This window comes from Stenella coeruleoalba, assembly GCF_951394435.1.
Source record: "Stenella coeruleoalba genome assembly, chromosome: 17".
Lineage (NCBI taxonomy): Eukaryota > Metazoa > Chordata > Mammalia > Artiodactyla > Delphinidae > Stenella > Stenella coeruleoalba.
In genome coordinates, this window is record NC_137163.1 from 77557098 (window position 1) to 77573017 (window position 15920).

At 39.9% G+C, this 15920-nt stretch overlaps 1 protein-coding gene across 7 annotated transcripts in view; it reads left to right on the forward strand.

The window, feature by feature from the left end:
• Positions 1 to 15920, forward strand: part of ATP6V1H (ATPase H+ transporting V1 subunit H) — a gene marked incomplete at its 5' end in the record, with an annotated part of 123765 nt that overhangs the window by 74337 nt on the left and 33508 nt on the right. For all 7 annotated transcript variants that reach the window (XM_079901348.1, XM_079901349.1, XM_079901347.1 and 4 more), the window contains 4 exons: positions 2694 to 2872; positions 5790 to 5915; positions 8091 to 8192; positions 9892 to 10005. In XM_079901348.1, coding sequence (XP_079757474.1) covers positions 2694 to 2872; positions 5790 to 5915; positions 8091 to 8192; positions 9892 to 10005 — 521 coding nt within the window. The remainder of the gene's footprint in view (positions 1 to 2693; positions 2873 to 5789; positions 5916 to 8090; positions 8193 to 9891; positions 10006 to 15920) is intronic.

Sequence of the window (15920 nt, forward strand, 5' to 3'; positions counted from 1 at the left end):
AAGAGAGAGAGTTGTTAAAATTTCCAGCTGTTAGTGTGGATTTGTCTGTTTCTCCTTTCAGTTCGGCCAGTTATTGTTTCATGTATTTTGAAGCTCTTTTTTTTTAAACTTTTTATTTTTTAAAATTTATTTATATTTATTTATTTTTGGCTGCATTGGGTCTTTGTTGCTGCGTGCGGTCTTTCTCTAGTTGTGGCGAGCGGGGGCTACTCGTCGTGGTGCACGGGCTTCTCATTGCAGTGGCTTCTCTTGTTGCGGAGCATGGTCTCTAGGCACATGGGCTTCAGTAGTTGTGGCACACGGGCTCAGTAGTTGTGGCTCGCAGGCTCTAGAGCGCAGGCTCAGTAGTTGTGGCTCACGGGCTTAGTTGCTCCGCGGCATGTGAGATCTTCCCGGGCCAGGGCTCGAACCTGTGTCCCCTGCGTTGGCAGGTGGATTCTTAACCACTGCGCCACCAGGGAAGTCCCAGTGCTCTTGGTCTTGATATCTACTTTATTTGAAATTAATATAGACATGCCAGCTTTCTTCCACTTATGGTTTTCCATCTTTTAGTTTCAACCTATCTGTGTCTTATATTTAAAATTTGTCTCTTTGAGACAACATATACTTGGGTCTTGAATTTTTATCTGTTCTAATAATCTCTGCTTCTTAATTGGAGTGTTTAGTTCACTGATATTTAGAGTAATTATTGGTGTGGTTGGATTTAGGTCTACCATTTTATTACTTTCTTCTGTTTGTTTCATCTGTTTTTTGTTCTGTCTTCCATTCCTGCCTTCTCTTACGTTAACTGAGTTCTTTTTAGAATTTCAGTTTAATTTTTCTATTGGCTTTTTAACTGTGCTGCTTTGTAGTATTTTATTTCTTATAGGTTGTTTTGGTGTCACAATATTTATCCTTAACCTTTTCCATTATACTTGAAGTTAATATTACAGCTATTATCAATATTAATATTGATAATAGCTGTCCTAACAAGTGCAAAGTGATATTTAATTGTGGTTTTGACTTGATTTTCCCTGATGATCAATGATGTTGAGCACTGTTTCATGATCTGTTGGCCATGTTTATGTCTTCTTTGGGAGAATGTCTATATAGATCTGCTGCCCATTTTTTAATTGGCTTGTGCTTTTTTGTTGTTGTTGTTGCTAGTGAGTTAAATGAGTTCTTTATACATTTTAGATATTGCCCTCCTATCAGATGTATGGTTTGCAAATGTTTTCTCCCATTTTGTAGGCTGCCTTTTCATTTTGCTTTTTTATTTCTTTGGCTGTGCGGAAGCTTTTTAGTTTGATATAGTCCCAGTTGTTGATTTTTACTTTTGCTGTGCTTTTGGTGTCATATCCAAAAAATCATTCCCAAGGCTAATGTCAAGGAGATTTTCCCCTATGTTTTCTTCTATGAGTCTGACAGTTTCCGGTCTTATGTTTAAGTCTTTAATCCCTTTTGAGTTAGTTTTTGTGACTGGTATAAGATACGGGTCCAATTTCATTTTTTTGCATGTGGTTATCCAGTTTCCCTGCTGACATTATTGAAGAGACTATCCTTTCCCCAATAGGTTTTCTTGGCTCCCTCGTCAAATATTAGTTGACTGAATATGTACGGGCTTATTTCTGGGCTCTCTATTCTGTTCCATTGAACTCTGTGTGTTTTATGCCATTACTATACTGTTTTGATCATTGTAGCCTTGTAGTTTAGTTTGAAATCAGTACGTGTGACTTCTCCAGCTTTATTCTTCTTTCTCAGGATTGCTTTGGATATTTGGACTCTTTTATATTTCTATACAAGTTTTAGCATTGCTTTTCCTATTTCTGTGAAAATTGGAATTTTGGTAGGGATCTGTCTTACTAATTTCCATATGCTAAGCTAAATCTCTCTCTGCATTTATTTAGCATAATTATTAGAAATATAACTTCCTTGCAAAAATAAGGAAATTTAAAATTTTGGTACAGTTGATTTAGAATTGTTATTCCAGGATTTTTTTGAGTGTGGGAGATTTGACAGGCCTTCTTTACCAACTTTGTGAAGGTGGCTTTCTTGAGAGCTTGTTTGTCCTTGTTCTAGACCTCAGCATGAGCATGGTTTTGCTCTGAAATATTGGTTAATTTAGTGAACAGCTTATCTTCAGAAATACTTAGATTCCTTTGCCGATTTCATCAGTACTCTTAAAAATCGCAGAAGAAAACTGAGAAATTTGCTTGAATGTCACAAAACTTTTCTGGTAATTACTGAAGCAAGAGAGTTTTTTTAATTGCCGTCCTTTGTGCACTTACAGGTTGATTGGACGGAGGAAAAGGTCAGTGACTGGAAACTAGAGAGATACTTGAGGAAACAGTCTTTCTTAGCATCCTAAGGGCTCCATGTGGCCAAGAAATGGAGTGTTCATGGTGGTGACCTCAAGAGCAGGGCTGTGAGGAAGGATGGTGATGGACCTCACTGTAAATGTGTTCAGTGTTTTGAGGCTTGTCTAGGTCAATAATTTAAAATGTTTAGTAAGCCAGTGAGTAAGGAAGGAATCAGAAGGATGCCCCTGATGTGGGACAGATGCTTAGGAAAGAAGTCAGGATTTGTGATCCAGTCATCCACTTAAGGTGATAGTTAACCTGAGAACAGGAAGGGGAGAGAGGATGTGAAAGCAGGTGCAGAGAACATCACATAACAGATTATATCATTTCTCATTGTGTCTTTGTCTAACCCAGAACTTCTTAGAAAAATCAACTGAAAGAGAAACTCGCCAAGAGTATGCTCTGGCTATGATTCAGTGCAAAGTTCTGAAACAGTTGGAGAACTTGGAACAGCAGAAGTATGATGACGAAGATATCAGTGAAGATATAAAATTTCTCTTGGAGAAACTTGGTGAGAGTGTCCAGGATCTTAGGTATGTTATTCTTTTTAATTCTCACAGGCTGGGTATATTGGGCCTTGTTTGACTTGCCTCATATTTTAAGGAAATTTAAATTTGTTATGAACTATAAACTCAAAAGATTGCACTAAAACATCATGTCTTCTATTGAAAATTGAGGGGTATGAAAACACTGGCTCACCATCATGGCAACCATTGGTCAGAGCTGTGTGTTATTTCTCCTCTTTCGTGTAGATCCCCACTGTTCTCTGTTGTCTAAAATGTGACCTGGTGTTCTACCACGGGTTGTGGGTGCCACCCTTTGAGAATCTCCCCCTGGTTTAAAATCTTTTTTAAGCAGCAGTCATTGTTAATTTGTGGAGGAGGTTTGCTTAGATATGGAAAGAGTATTTTTCCTGCCCTTTTTTTTTTTTTTTTTTTTTCGGTATGTGGGCCTCTCACTGCCGTGGCCTCTCCCGTTGCGGAGCACAGGCTCCGGACGCACAGGCTCAGTGGCCATGGCTCACGGGCCCAGCCGCTCCGCGGCATGTGGGATCCTCCCGGACTGGGGCACGAACCCATGTCCCCTGCATCGGCAGGCGGACTTTCAACCAATGCGCCACCAGGGAAGCCCTCCTGCTTTTGTGAAGTCCCTATTGGTTTTATTTATTTTTTATTTTAAAAATTATGCAAGTGATGTACATGCAGTAAAGAAAAAAATCCGTTTTTTTATACAGTACAGAATACAGTACACTACAGAATACAATACAGTACAGAAGGGACAACACACCAGTACCCCCATCTTCCCCACCTACTTCCCCCTGCCCCTCTGGTTTCTTGTGTTCATTCCCCAAAAAACCTAGCCCCCCTCCCCCTAGCATGCAGGCATGTGCGTGCGCACACACACACACAGACACACACAAATAGGGTTCTATGTATTCTTCTGGTCCTGGTTCTTTTTTGTTTAATAATAGCTTGATGATTTTTCCCATTAACCCATGCATTCTTTGTTTTTGAACTATTGATACATTTTAAAAAGAGAGTTACTCACTGGAAGTAGGTTGGGTTTGGGAGCCAGGATGACTCCAGTTTGAATTGTTTGGCCACTTTGTCCATGTGTGGCCTTGAACAAGCCTCTTGACATTTTAAAGTCTCAATTTTCCCTTTGGTAAAATAGTGATAAAAATGCTAACCTTGTAGGATTTTCCATGAGGTGTCCAGCAAGTGCCTTTAGTATAGTATGTGTTCCAAAAATGTGTTTACCAGATAATTCAGTGCAGCCCATAAGCTCAAGGCCCAGAAGCGTTTATAGAGGTGGGAGCTGTCACCCATCAGTGGTGTGTATGGGGCTTTGTGGAGGAAGGCAGGTGATTTTTGTCTTTTTATAATTTCAAATATGAATAAGTTGTGTGTAATATAATAGGCCAGCAATAGGCTTGCAGTTTACACAAATTGTATTTTATTATGTTTATTTAAAAAATTATCATTGGTTCTTCTGTAATAATGATTTGAGACCCTTTTAAAAAAGTAAATAAGGTTAGTGATAGCTTTCTAAGTTATTTAATCCATGCCAGCCAATTGTTATTATTTACTGATTTTTCATGTTGAATTTGGTAATGTGAAAAATATTGCTGTTTACTTACAGCTAACATGGTGATGGGAGCAGTTGAAATAGATTTGTCTCTTTATATTGTTACAGGTTTAGCATATTAGTTAAACAATATTACTTCTTATACTAAATAGCCTTTCATTAAATTACTGCTTTATTTAACAGGTTACTCTGATCAGCTTAACCAGTGAATCTCTGTTATACTGAATTATCAATCAGTATTAAATAGCTACTTCTTTTTGAAAATTTTACTTGAAAGAAAGTATAAGCATGTCTTGTCACTTTGTTCACTGGCTAACCACGTTAAAGCAGTTTTATATTATGAAGATTTGAATAATTGTTGCTTGATACATAGTGAATAATTTTTGAATTAAAGTGCGTTTTAGTTTGTTACATGTACAGAGGGTTTTGTTTTTAATTAATCTGTAGTGGGCTAATTCAGTTAATGAATTACCTCTGCATTGTGGGTAGTCACATTTAGAAATATTGTACTGAGGTATGTGTTTTTATTTTTGTACTGCAGTATCATGGTTTGTCATTTAAAGTATAATAGAATATTCTATTTTATTTTGTGTTAAAGTAATATACTTTTACATAAATTTATCTTTATGTATCTAGTGGTCTGGCAAATACAGTGTTTTAAGAGGCATGGTAGAAACAATGCTAGATTATCAGATATTTAATTTATTTTTATTTATTTATTTATTTATTTGTGGCTGCGTTAGGTCCTTGTTGCTGCGCACGGGCTTTCTCTCGTTGTGGCGAGCGGGGACTACTCTTCATTGCTGTGTGCGGGCTTCTCACTGCGGTGGCTTCTGTTGTTGCAGAGCATGGGTTCTAGGTGTGTGGGCTTCAGTAGTTGTGGCACGCAGGCTCAGTAGTTGTGGCTTGTGGGCTCTAGAGCACAGGCTCAGTAGTTGTGGCGCACGAGCTTAGTTGCTCTGCGGCATGTCAGATCTTCCCAGACCAGGGCTTGAACCCATGTCCCCTGCGTTGGCAGGTGGATTCTTAACCACTGTGCCACCAGGGAAGTCCCTATCAGATATTTTAATGATGTACATACATTTATGTGTATATTAAGGTTAGAATTTTGAAAGCAAGTGCTCCTTTTAATATCTCATGGTGAATATTCAAATTTGACAGGAGTACTGGACCTTAGTACCCTGAATAAGTTTCACATGATTTATTGAAAATTAAGCCATTGAAACTTGTTTAGAGGTAATTTTTGAATGTACAAAGTATGATCAGTCTTTGTCGTTAAATAATTAGTGAAGATGTTTTATTTTATTAAATTTTGGAGTATCTATCTCTCAGATTCTTATAAACTTTGAAATCTTTTTACAGCTCATTTGATGAATATAGTTCAGAACTTAAATCTGGAAGATTGGAATGGAGTCCTGTGCACAAATCTGAGAAATTTTGGAGAGAAAATGCTGTGAGGTTAAATGAGAAGAATTATGAGCTCTTGAAGTAAGTTTTAAATGCCAGTTTACACTCTGAAAAACCCCCATCCTTCCACATACTCGTGGACACATTTTTGTCCCTCTTAAAATTTTTAGATATTCCATGGTTTTAATTTCTATTTTCTTCCTTACCATGTGGTTGAATACCTTTTCGTGTGCTTATTGGCCATTTGGATATCTTTTTTCCCAGGAGAAGTGCCTGTTCAAGTTTTTGTTTTTGTTTTTGTGGGAATTCTATAGGTTTCTTGGTCATATGTATTCATCACAGCTCTTCTTCTACCACGTCAAATGCCAGTAACTCTTTACTTTTGATGTAGCTCAGTTTATTATTTATGGCTAGTGCTTTCTTGTGTCTGGTTAAGAAGTTTTTGCCTACCCAAGGTCCTGAAGATATACTCCTGTGTTACCTGCTAGAAGCTTTATCGTTTAACCTCTCACATTTAGATTTCCGTTCCGTGTGGAATTGGTTTTTGGGTAAGGTGTATAAGGTAGGACAAGATTTGTTTTTTTCATTACATGGATATCTAATTGAACTAGCAACATTTACTGAAAATAACATACATTTTCCCCACTACTTTGCACGGTTCCCTTTGTTATATATAATAAAGATGACCTAATATGTGCAAGTGTCTTTCTTTTTTACTGAGATATAAGTCCCATACCACACAATTCACCCATTTAAAGTGTATAAATCAGTATATTCACTGGGTTGTGTAACCATCGACACAGTCAATTATAGAACATTTTCCATCACTTCAGAAAGAAACCCTGTATCCTTTAGCTGTCACTTCTCTGCCCAACCACGCCCTCAGCCCTAAGCTTTTACTTTCTGTCTCTATGGATTTGCCTATTAGGAAAATTTCATGTAAATGTAATCATGTAATATTTGTTCTTTTGTGACCAGCTTCTTTCATTTACCATAAGGTGTTCAAGGTTCATTCATGTTGTAGCATTTAGCAGTACTTTGTTCCTTTTGATGGTCATATAATATTCCATCATAAGGACATATTACATTTTATTTATCCACTCATTAGGTGATGGGCATTTGGGTTATTATGAAAAATACTGGTAATAAACATTTGTGTACAAGTTTTTATGTGGACGTACGTTTTTATTTCTCTTCCTTGGGTAGACATCTATGAATAGAATTGCTGAATCATATGGTAACTCTGTTTAACCATTTTAGGAACTACTCGACTCTTTTCCAAAGTGGCTGTACAATTTCATATTCCCACCAGCAGTGTATGAGGATTCTGATTTCTCCATCTCCATGTCAGCACTTACTATTGTCTGACTTCTTGATTCTAGCCGTTTTAGTGAGTGTGAAGTGATATCTCATCATGGTTTTGATTTGTATTTCCTTGATGGCTAACGAGTCAGGCATCTTTTCTTGTCCTTATTGGCCATTTTATATCTTTGGAGAAATATCTGTTCAGATTCTTAGTTCATTTTTTAAATGGGTTCTCTTTTTAGTGTTTAGTTGTAAGAGTTTTTTAATATATTTTGGATGTAAATCCCTGATCAGATAATATGCTGTGCAAATATTATCTCCCATTTTTGGGTCATCTTCTCAGTTTCTTGATAGAATTACTACATATATACCTTACTATAACTGGTAAAATTAATAGAATTTAATTTTTAGAATAATTTTAGGTTTACAGAAAAATTGAAGGGAGTACAGAGAGTACTCATATACCCTCTCTTCCTCCACCAGGCACAGTTTCCCCTATTTTTAACGTCTTGCCTAAGTGTGGCACGTTTGTTAGTTGATGAACCAATATTTATACATTATTTTAACTGAAGTCCGTAGTTTACGTTCAGGTTCATGCCTTTCTGTTGTACAGTTCCTGCTGTGTCACAGTATCACACAGAATAGTTTCACTGCCCTAAAAACTCCCTATGTTTTCCCGTCTTCCCTTTCCCTGGTATTGTGGGAATTGTGGGTGGTGGACGTTGTGAATCTGAAAGTGACCTGTTAATGTGTGTATAAAGGTTTGAAAGTTGCTAACTTACCTGTAGTAAATCATGTGTAGTGTATCGTGTGTAGCAGTGAAACTTGTAGAAAATACAGTTATATTTGTAAATGTTTATTTTCAGGAAAGTATCGGCATTATACCTTTGCTCTGTTGTGCTCTAGAAAAGAATTAGAAATCAATCTCTCTTTGTATTAAATTTATTTCAGGATTTTGACCAAACTTCTGGAGGTGTCCGATGACCCACAAGTCTTAGCTGTTGCTGCCCATGACGTCGGCGAGTATGTTCGGCATTACCCGCGAGGCAAGCGGTAAGTGAGGAGCCTTGGTTTCCTCGGGGTGTCCTGAGGCATTCCGCATAGAGGTCCTAGTTTATATACTCCTGTAAAGTAGACTCGTTCAGCCGAGGAGCTGACGGAGTGAGCAGAACCAAGATGACCATAGTACCGGGAATCGTGATAAACGATAAACCTAATTAAAGATGGGAAGTATGAAAACATAAGCACACGTGTACAATACTGTTGTGCAGTAGCCAGCAGAGATCACACCAGAAATATCATGTTCAGGGTTTTCTTTGGTTTGTATGATTTAATTCAAAAGCCATTTTGTTAGCACTGGTGATTTTTAAGTTATTATTTGTGGTTATATTGTTACTGACCTGAGTAGGTTCCAAATATAAAAGGAAATATAACACGTGTAAGAAAAGTCACAGTAGATATATAGTAATGGAAGGATGTGTTTCCAAGTACTGAGGAGTGAGGAATTCCCTCTGGGAGGAGACAGGTAAGGCTTTGCAGAGGAGGTGAGGCTGGCTTGGTAATGTGAAATCGCTTAGGCACGCTAACAGTGAAAGGATAGGAGTTGAGGGAGAAAGCATTAAATGAGACTGAGGCTGTTGTATGCTGTCTGGAGAAGCTTGTTACATTCCTGGCACGTATCAAGCACTCATAAAGTTTGGGTATAATTATACTGCATTATTTTTCTCAATTCAGTACATTTTTTTAAAAAGATGCTTTAAAAAATAAAACATAAAAAGGCGTACAGATGAAGCCTCTCCCTCACCCCTGACCCCATGTGCTCATCTGCGAGGTTGTCTTAAACCACCAGAAGCCCTACTGCACTAAGGTGCCGCTTGTCACGGACTGTGTGGTGGCGATGTCACTCACCAGGCAGCAGGCAGCACCGACCGCAGCTCCCACACTCCCAGGCTGGGGTTAAAGACACTCGCCGGCTCTTTGCACACCCCCGCTCCCCCCCAGAGGAGCAGAGAACCTCCTTCCGTTAGTGAGGCAAATAACCATTTTCACTTTGCTTTTGTGTCTGTAATAACTGGATTTTTCAGGCGGTTGAGGGGGCAGTGACAGAAAGCAGTGCTGGTTGTCAGTCTTCCTGGTGTTCTTGACAACAGGAATTTTCTCATTTGTTTCACTGCCCAGCAGGTCATGTGGCATGTTCATGTTCCATCATTACAGGAAAGGGCAGATATCTTAACAAATCAAGTTTTTTCAGGAAATTAACATGGCTCCTACGGGGTGCTTTTTAACCTCGTGTTCTCTGCTGTCTGCATCTGAGCCTGTATCTGGTTCACAGCATGGCAACTGCTGGGCTTAGTATTGATCTGATGTTACTTCAGACATACGGTGGTATTCAGTATACTGGTTTTTAAGCAAGCCACAAATCCTGGTGATAAAGAAGTTACTACTCAACTGCCTATAGAACACTGTAATCTAGATTACTGCAGCAGTCCAGGTTGATGACATTTGCCCAGACTAGGAAATGAGAATAACAGTTGGATTTATCACTAGGGATTCAAGAGAAAATATATAAAAACTTTAAGTCTGTGATTTGGAGAAAATGATATTTTAAAAAAGACACGTGTGTTGGTTTACTTACCTGTATGGTAACTTTTCTTTGTAAAACCACTGGGCAGTTCGGAGTTGGGCCTTTCTGCTAACAGCTTGCATTTGAAAGTAACTGCAGCGTCTTCACCACGTGGCTTCTGGCCCCCAGGGTCATCGAGCAGCTCGGCGGGAAGCAGCTGGTGATGAACCACATGCACCACGAGGACCAGCAGGTGCGCTACAACGCCCTCCTGGCCGTGCAGAAGCTCATGGTGCACAACTGGTAGGTGCCGCCCACCCCCTGCTGCTCTGTTGGGCCTCACGTTCCCGTCCAGAAGTTCTTGTGGAAAGGCTCCGATGAGTGGTGGCTTTTAAAGCAGTGATTTTGATTAATACCTAGAGTTACATGTTAGCCGTTCAGAGCAGTGATGTGATGATTTAGAAAAAACAGCTGCATTAGTGTTCTGAAGAAATGTATATTCAAAGTACTAGTATCAGAAACAACTCCAGAAGTAACTAAAAGGACCATTAAGACATAGGTGAATAAGTTTTTTGAGAGTTCAATGGAATTCATCTCGACTACTGATTAGAGACGCTACAATTTTGCAGGGTTTAACTGTTCGGCGTATGGTTAACCTGAATGGATTTTTACCCGTTCACATGAAAACAGTAAAAGCTGATTGATCAGTGAAGATTCAGCTCTCACATTTCGTCCGTTACAGCCTTTTGCCTTTGAAATAGTAGCCAGAGTCATCTTTTTCCTCTTGCTTTTATTTTTTAAGTCAAAATTATTGACCTTTTTGTACTCAAAACAAGATAAATTAGAGTGACTACTTAGATACAATGGTGAACCATCTGTGTCCGTGAGCAGACACCCCTGGACTCTCTCGGCTGTGGCTGTTTTAGCAGTAGGTTGGCTGTTCCGCGCTCTTCTGCACTCAGATGCCTCTCTATTCCCCATCCTTGGGAAAGATGCGATAACTGACGGTAATGCTACTGATAGTTCCAAAGGACAGATTAATGGCACATGCAAATGCTCAGGTGTGAAAGATGCAGGCAGATACAGGATAGCAGAGGATCCAGGATTGCCACCGTGACATCATGTATTAAATATTAGGATCCTGCCACTTAAGTACTTTTCTCATGAATACTGACATTTATGCATTCTTCCAGCAGGTGCTCTTTGAGCACTTAATTTGTACCCTGTTACGCCTGGCTCCAGGCGACAGATGTGATGGACGTGGGTGATGAGAGATGGCCTTTCTGAGTGGTCCCAGCAGCCAGGCTGAGACAGTGATGGAAAGGAACCAGTCACCCACCTCCAGTGTTGGGGGTTGGATTGCAGGTGGAGGGAACGGGAGGGGAAAGGACCAGGAAGCAGGAGGGAGCTTGGCTTCTTTAAGAGCAATGCCTGGAGACATGTTTGGATGTGGCAGCTGGGGTCTGGGAGGTGGTGCTAATGGCAGCTGGTGGGTCGAGGCCAGGGATGCTGTTCAGCATCCTGCATTGCGCCAGTCGCCACCACAGGGAACTGTCAGCAGTGCTGGGCTTCGAGGGCAAGTTGAAGGAGTGGGTGAGGCCAGAAGGAAAGGAGATGGGCGAGGCGAGGTGGCCGGGATCTGATCACGGAGGGTCTGGTGGGTCCTTCTGTTGGATGAGTTGAAAGTCGTGGTTAAAGGTTTTAACAGGGGAGTGACAGGATTTGATTTGTACTTTGAAAGGTCTCACAGGCTCCTCTGTGGAGAGTGGATGGTTGGGGGTGAGTGTGGCAGCAGGAAGACCGTTTCATAGATTCTCATTGTGGCCGTGGGTAGGGATGGCTCGTGCCATGGACTAGAATGGTAACAGTTGGTACCAAGCAGTAGATGGACTAGGGATAGATTTCAGAGCTGGTGCGCGTGGTGCTTGAGGGACTGAAAATGTTTTTACTCTTTTCATATTGTCTGTGCAAGAAGAATGGGATTCAAGGCAGGGGGCACTCAAAAATGGTTTTTTATCTACTGTTTAGCAGAGAAAAATCTTTCAAGTCTGTCAGGAAACTAGAGAATACTCCACTGGATTCCCTCCTTTTACTTTACCCTGAGCAACATTTTTCAATGTAAATTAATTATTTAGTAATTTTCTCTCTCTTGGTTTGTTTCTGTTTCTTTCATGAAGTACGTTTACAGAATGTTGGCATTTAATAGAGTTGGAGGCTGTTGCAATCAGTGAGCTTTTATTGACAGATATTTTCCTGAAGTTTCCATTAAATACAGTTTTATTTTCCCCTTTTGCTGAAAGTAGGGCTGTTGAAGCATAATTCTTCTTTTGTTAATAAAAAACAACTTCATTTTAATAGTTCTTTCTCTTGAAGAATTTATTGTTAGTTTTTTTTTTTAGTTAATTTTTGGCTGCCTTGTGTCTTAGTTGCTGCGCGTGGGCTTTCTCTTGTTGCGGCTAGTGGGGGCTACTCTTTGTTGCCGTGTGCAGGCTTCTCATTGCAGTGGCTTCTCTTGTTGCAGAGCACGGGCTCTAGGCATGCAGGCTTCAGTAGTTGTGGCACGTGGGCTCAGTAGTTGTGGCTTGCAGGCTCAGTAGCTGTGGCTCGCAGGCTCAGTAGTTGTGGCTCGCAGGCTCTAGAGCTCAGGCTCAGTAGTCGTGGCGCATGGGCTTAGTTGCTTCGTGGCATGTGGGATCTTCCTGGACCAGGGCTTGAACCCACGTCCCCTACATTGGCAGGCGGATTCTTAACCACTGCGCCATCAGGGAAGCCCCCCCCCCCTTTTTTTTTAATGTATATTTCCAATGTGGAAAAAAAGCTGGGTATGGAATAGGATGTTGACTGGGAGTTTTCCCTTTGCCAGTGGAGAAAATTTTTTGGTTAAGAATTTTTATTGTGCAAATGATCATGAATTAAAAGATGAAACATTTAAAATTTGAAAACTTTTTCTTGAATTTAGGAATCTGATTTGGCCTCAGTAAATTTTTTGATGTACGATTACAAAAGGAAAGGTAAATTGTCTCTATAGCCAAAAACTGGTTTATTTGCTCTTTGTCATTGACTAGCTGATGAGAGAATATCCTTTTCCCCCCTCCTCTCTAGTTATGTACCAAGCTATTTTAGCTTTAATGTTTTAGTTATGATAAGTCCCCTGGAATGGAGAAGCTTAGTGTCAGCATTTTCCTGTGCTTTCTTTGAGAAAGGCATTTTCATATGCAGATTAGAACTCACACGTGACCTGTGTCTTTCGTTGTGACATACGCATTTCTCTGGCACTTTGTGCCAGAGAGTGAAAATTGCTCAAGTCATAGCAATTCATTTCAACATCAGATTAGTGTGAGACCAAATAGAATGCCATTGGAAAGTAAATCTTCAGCAGAGTTTTCCCCAAATGTAAAAGGATTTTGAATCAGTATCTTTATGCACGTAACCAAGTTGCCTTTAGTAAATCATGCTGGTAAAGTCTGCCTTTCTACTTTCCTAAAATAGAGGCTTTTTAACCTAAACCATGGGACTGGTGTCCGAAAGATGTTTCACACCAAATAAAACCTGAAAACACAGTTGACTTGGTTTCCTCTCAACATTTTGTTTGTTTTGATTTAATTAAAACAAAATTTTAGAACGGGTATATTTTAGTACAATGCAGTGAAATGAATTAGTTGAAGATAATGAAAATACACCCATGGGTAAAAGTAGAATGAAAGTCTGTCTGAATGGCAGCAGCAGCTTTTCCTGACAGTTTTGCACGTTCTCTCTGTTGTTGTTTTTCTCCGAGGACCTCCCTGGCTGTTTCCAGATTTCCAGCGCACTCTTGATTTTTTTACCTTTTTCTACCATAAATGATTTTTAGATTTTTTGGCATTGCATTTTTACCAGTTTCTGTTGATTAGACGAAATCGTAATTTTGGATATAGTAAAGTTAACATTTCTTTTTCACTGAGGGGAATTTTTTTTTTGGTTTTAAGTTAAAAATTACATTTTAAGTATAAATTGGATATTGGATACTCACAATATCATGGAACTGCATTGTCTCTGGGTCTTGATTTAGACTCTGCTCTAGGGAGTTAAATTACTTTTCTTGATAATGTAGAGAAGGACTTATCCCTGATTTATAGAACATGGAGCATAGAGTTGTATATCATGTGAAAATGTTACTTAATTCTTTTTCACGATTTTATGACTGATTGCAGAATTATTTCCGTGAACTGTTTCTCCCTTCCACTTAACACCTGTGTTTACGTGGACTGACGGGTGGGTTATGTGTAACCCTGACTGCTGTGGGTGGCATGGGGGGCCTAATGGAGTTGCTGGGGTGTGCGTTGGGCACACACCAGGGTCTCCTCAGTCCAGGGGGCCTCGAGCGGGTCAGTCCTATCCACAGCTCTGTAAGTGGCACGTGCAGGCTCTGATCTTCCCGTCCCCATGTGCAGTTCCTGGTATGTCCCTCATTCTTTTGAGCAGGGCTGGATTTTTATATTCTTAAATTTGGCAAAATATGTAAACAGTGACAGCTTACTTTAGAGAACTTTTATATAGACCCTCAGTTTATAATTTAACATCATAAAAATGTCATCATTTTTCTCCTACCGAATGATTTTAAATGTCATCAGCCTCTAATTCAGAAGCAGCAGTATGTGCATATGGACAGCTCAGGCCCTCAGGAAAGAAACACTGAATTTTGTAGGTAGAGGATTTCCTGTAGAATTTTCTCCTTGTTTCTAGCTTCTTTTTCAACCTATTTTCAAACAGAATAATAAGTTGTGAGAGTGTCACCCTCTCTCTGTCTTTCATGTGTAAGTAAATAGAGAGGAACGCAGCAAGCCGAGAGTGTGGGTGATACTCCTTTATTCTCGGACCTTTACCTCTGCTTAGTATATTTTAGTTGTTCTGTAAATAGTACCTACGTACTATCCATAAATGCAGTGATTAAAACAGTTACTTATGAACAGAATTGAAGGAAAAAAACCCTTATGTAAGTTTTAACTTTTTAGCATTAATAATCATGTTAAAAAACATTCCATATGATTTTAAATAAACATGACATTTCTGGGTTTAACATTTTCCAAAACTAATTTAGAAAATTGTGGTCTGTCTTTGAGTACCTGGAGTTTTCCACATTATTCTTAAGATATTTTTAGTGGAGGAATTCTCGTGTAAGAATCTTACATTCTAAATATAATTAAAGAAAAAGGAGTCTATAAGAAGCGCTAAACGTGGACTTTGCTTATTGCATACTATCTTCTTAAGAGTCCTTCTAACAGCACAGACATTTCTCCCACACAGCACATTACATTAACCAGATTTGCACATACTGTGGTCATTTAGGGGCATACTCTGCATTGTGCAGATCGCTTTTTGTTGTAACTACTTGCTGGTCTGGAACCAGCATTCAAAATGAAACGGAGGGACTTCTGGTTTCCAGTTATGCATGTAAGGAGTTTGGAAGTTGCCACTACATCTCAACAACAGGTAAATAGCTGAACAGACTGAAAAAATCAACAATCCTTCTTGGATCCATAGGGGAGAAGGTAGGACGAGACTGGAGAGGCAGGTGAATACAGGGAGTTGTGGCTTACCTGAGCAGGACTCACATGTGGAGACCAGCGGGGGACCGGTGCCTGGCAGGAGAGCTGGGCCGTGCTTGGTGAATTGCAGGAGGCTCCGTGTGCACAAGTCTGAGGATTAAAAACTCCAGGGGATCCAGTCATGGGGGGCCCCCACCATATGGGGAGATTTCTCTCCAGAAGCCAGACCAGGTTCCCACAGTAAATATCTGAGAAAAATTCCCTTGGGCTTCTGGCAGGGAGAGGGGAAAGGAACCATTTTGAAATAGTTCTATTGTTCCGTTCTAACAAGGCCTGCACGCAGGGGAAACTAGTTAACCAGAGCCCAGCCTGCTGCGGTGTCATCAGAGTCTGACTGACCTGTGGAAGGGAAATAACCAACTCTAGCTGTCTCTAATCATGCTGTCTCACCCAAAGGGGTAGAAAAAACCCTGAGGAGCACTCATGAAGTTCACAATCCTGAGGCCCAGGTTCAAGAAAGACTGAAACCCAATCAAAGGACTCCAGAAAGCTTCCTCTCCCTCACCTCACCACCACGTTACATAAGGTTCATTTACAGCAGTTTCTTTTATCTAGCACACCATGTCTAGCTATCAAGAAAATACTACGAGGCATACCAAAAAGCAAAAAAAAAAGAAAAAAAAAAAGAAGAGA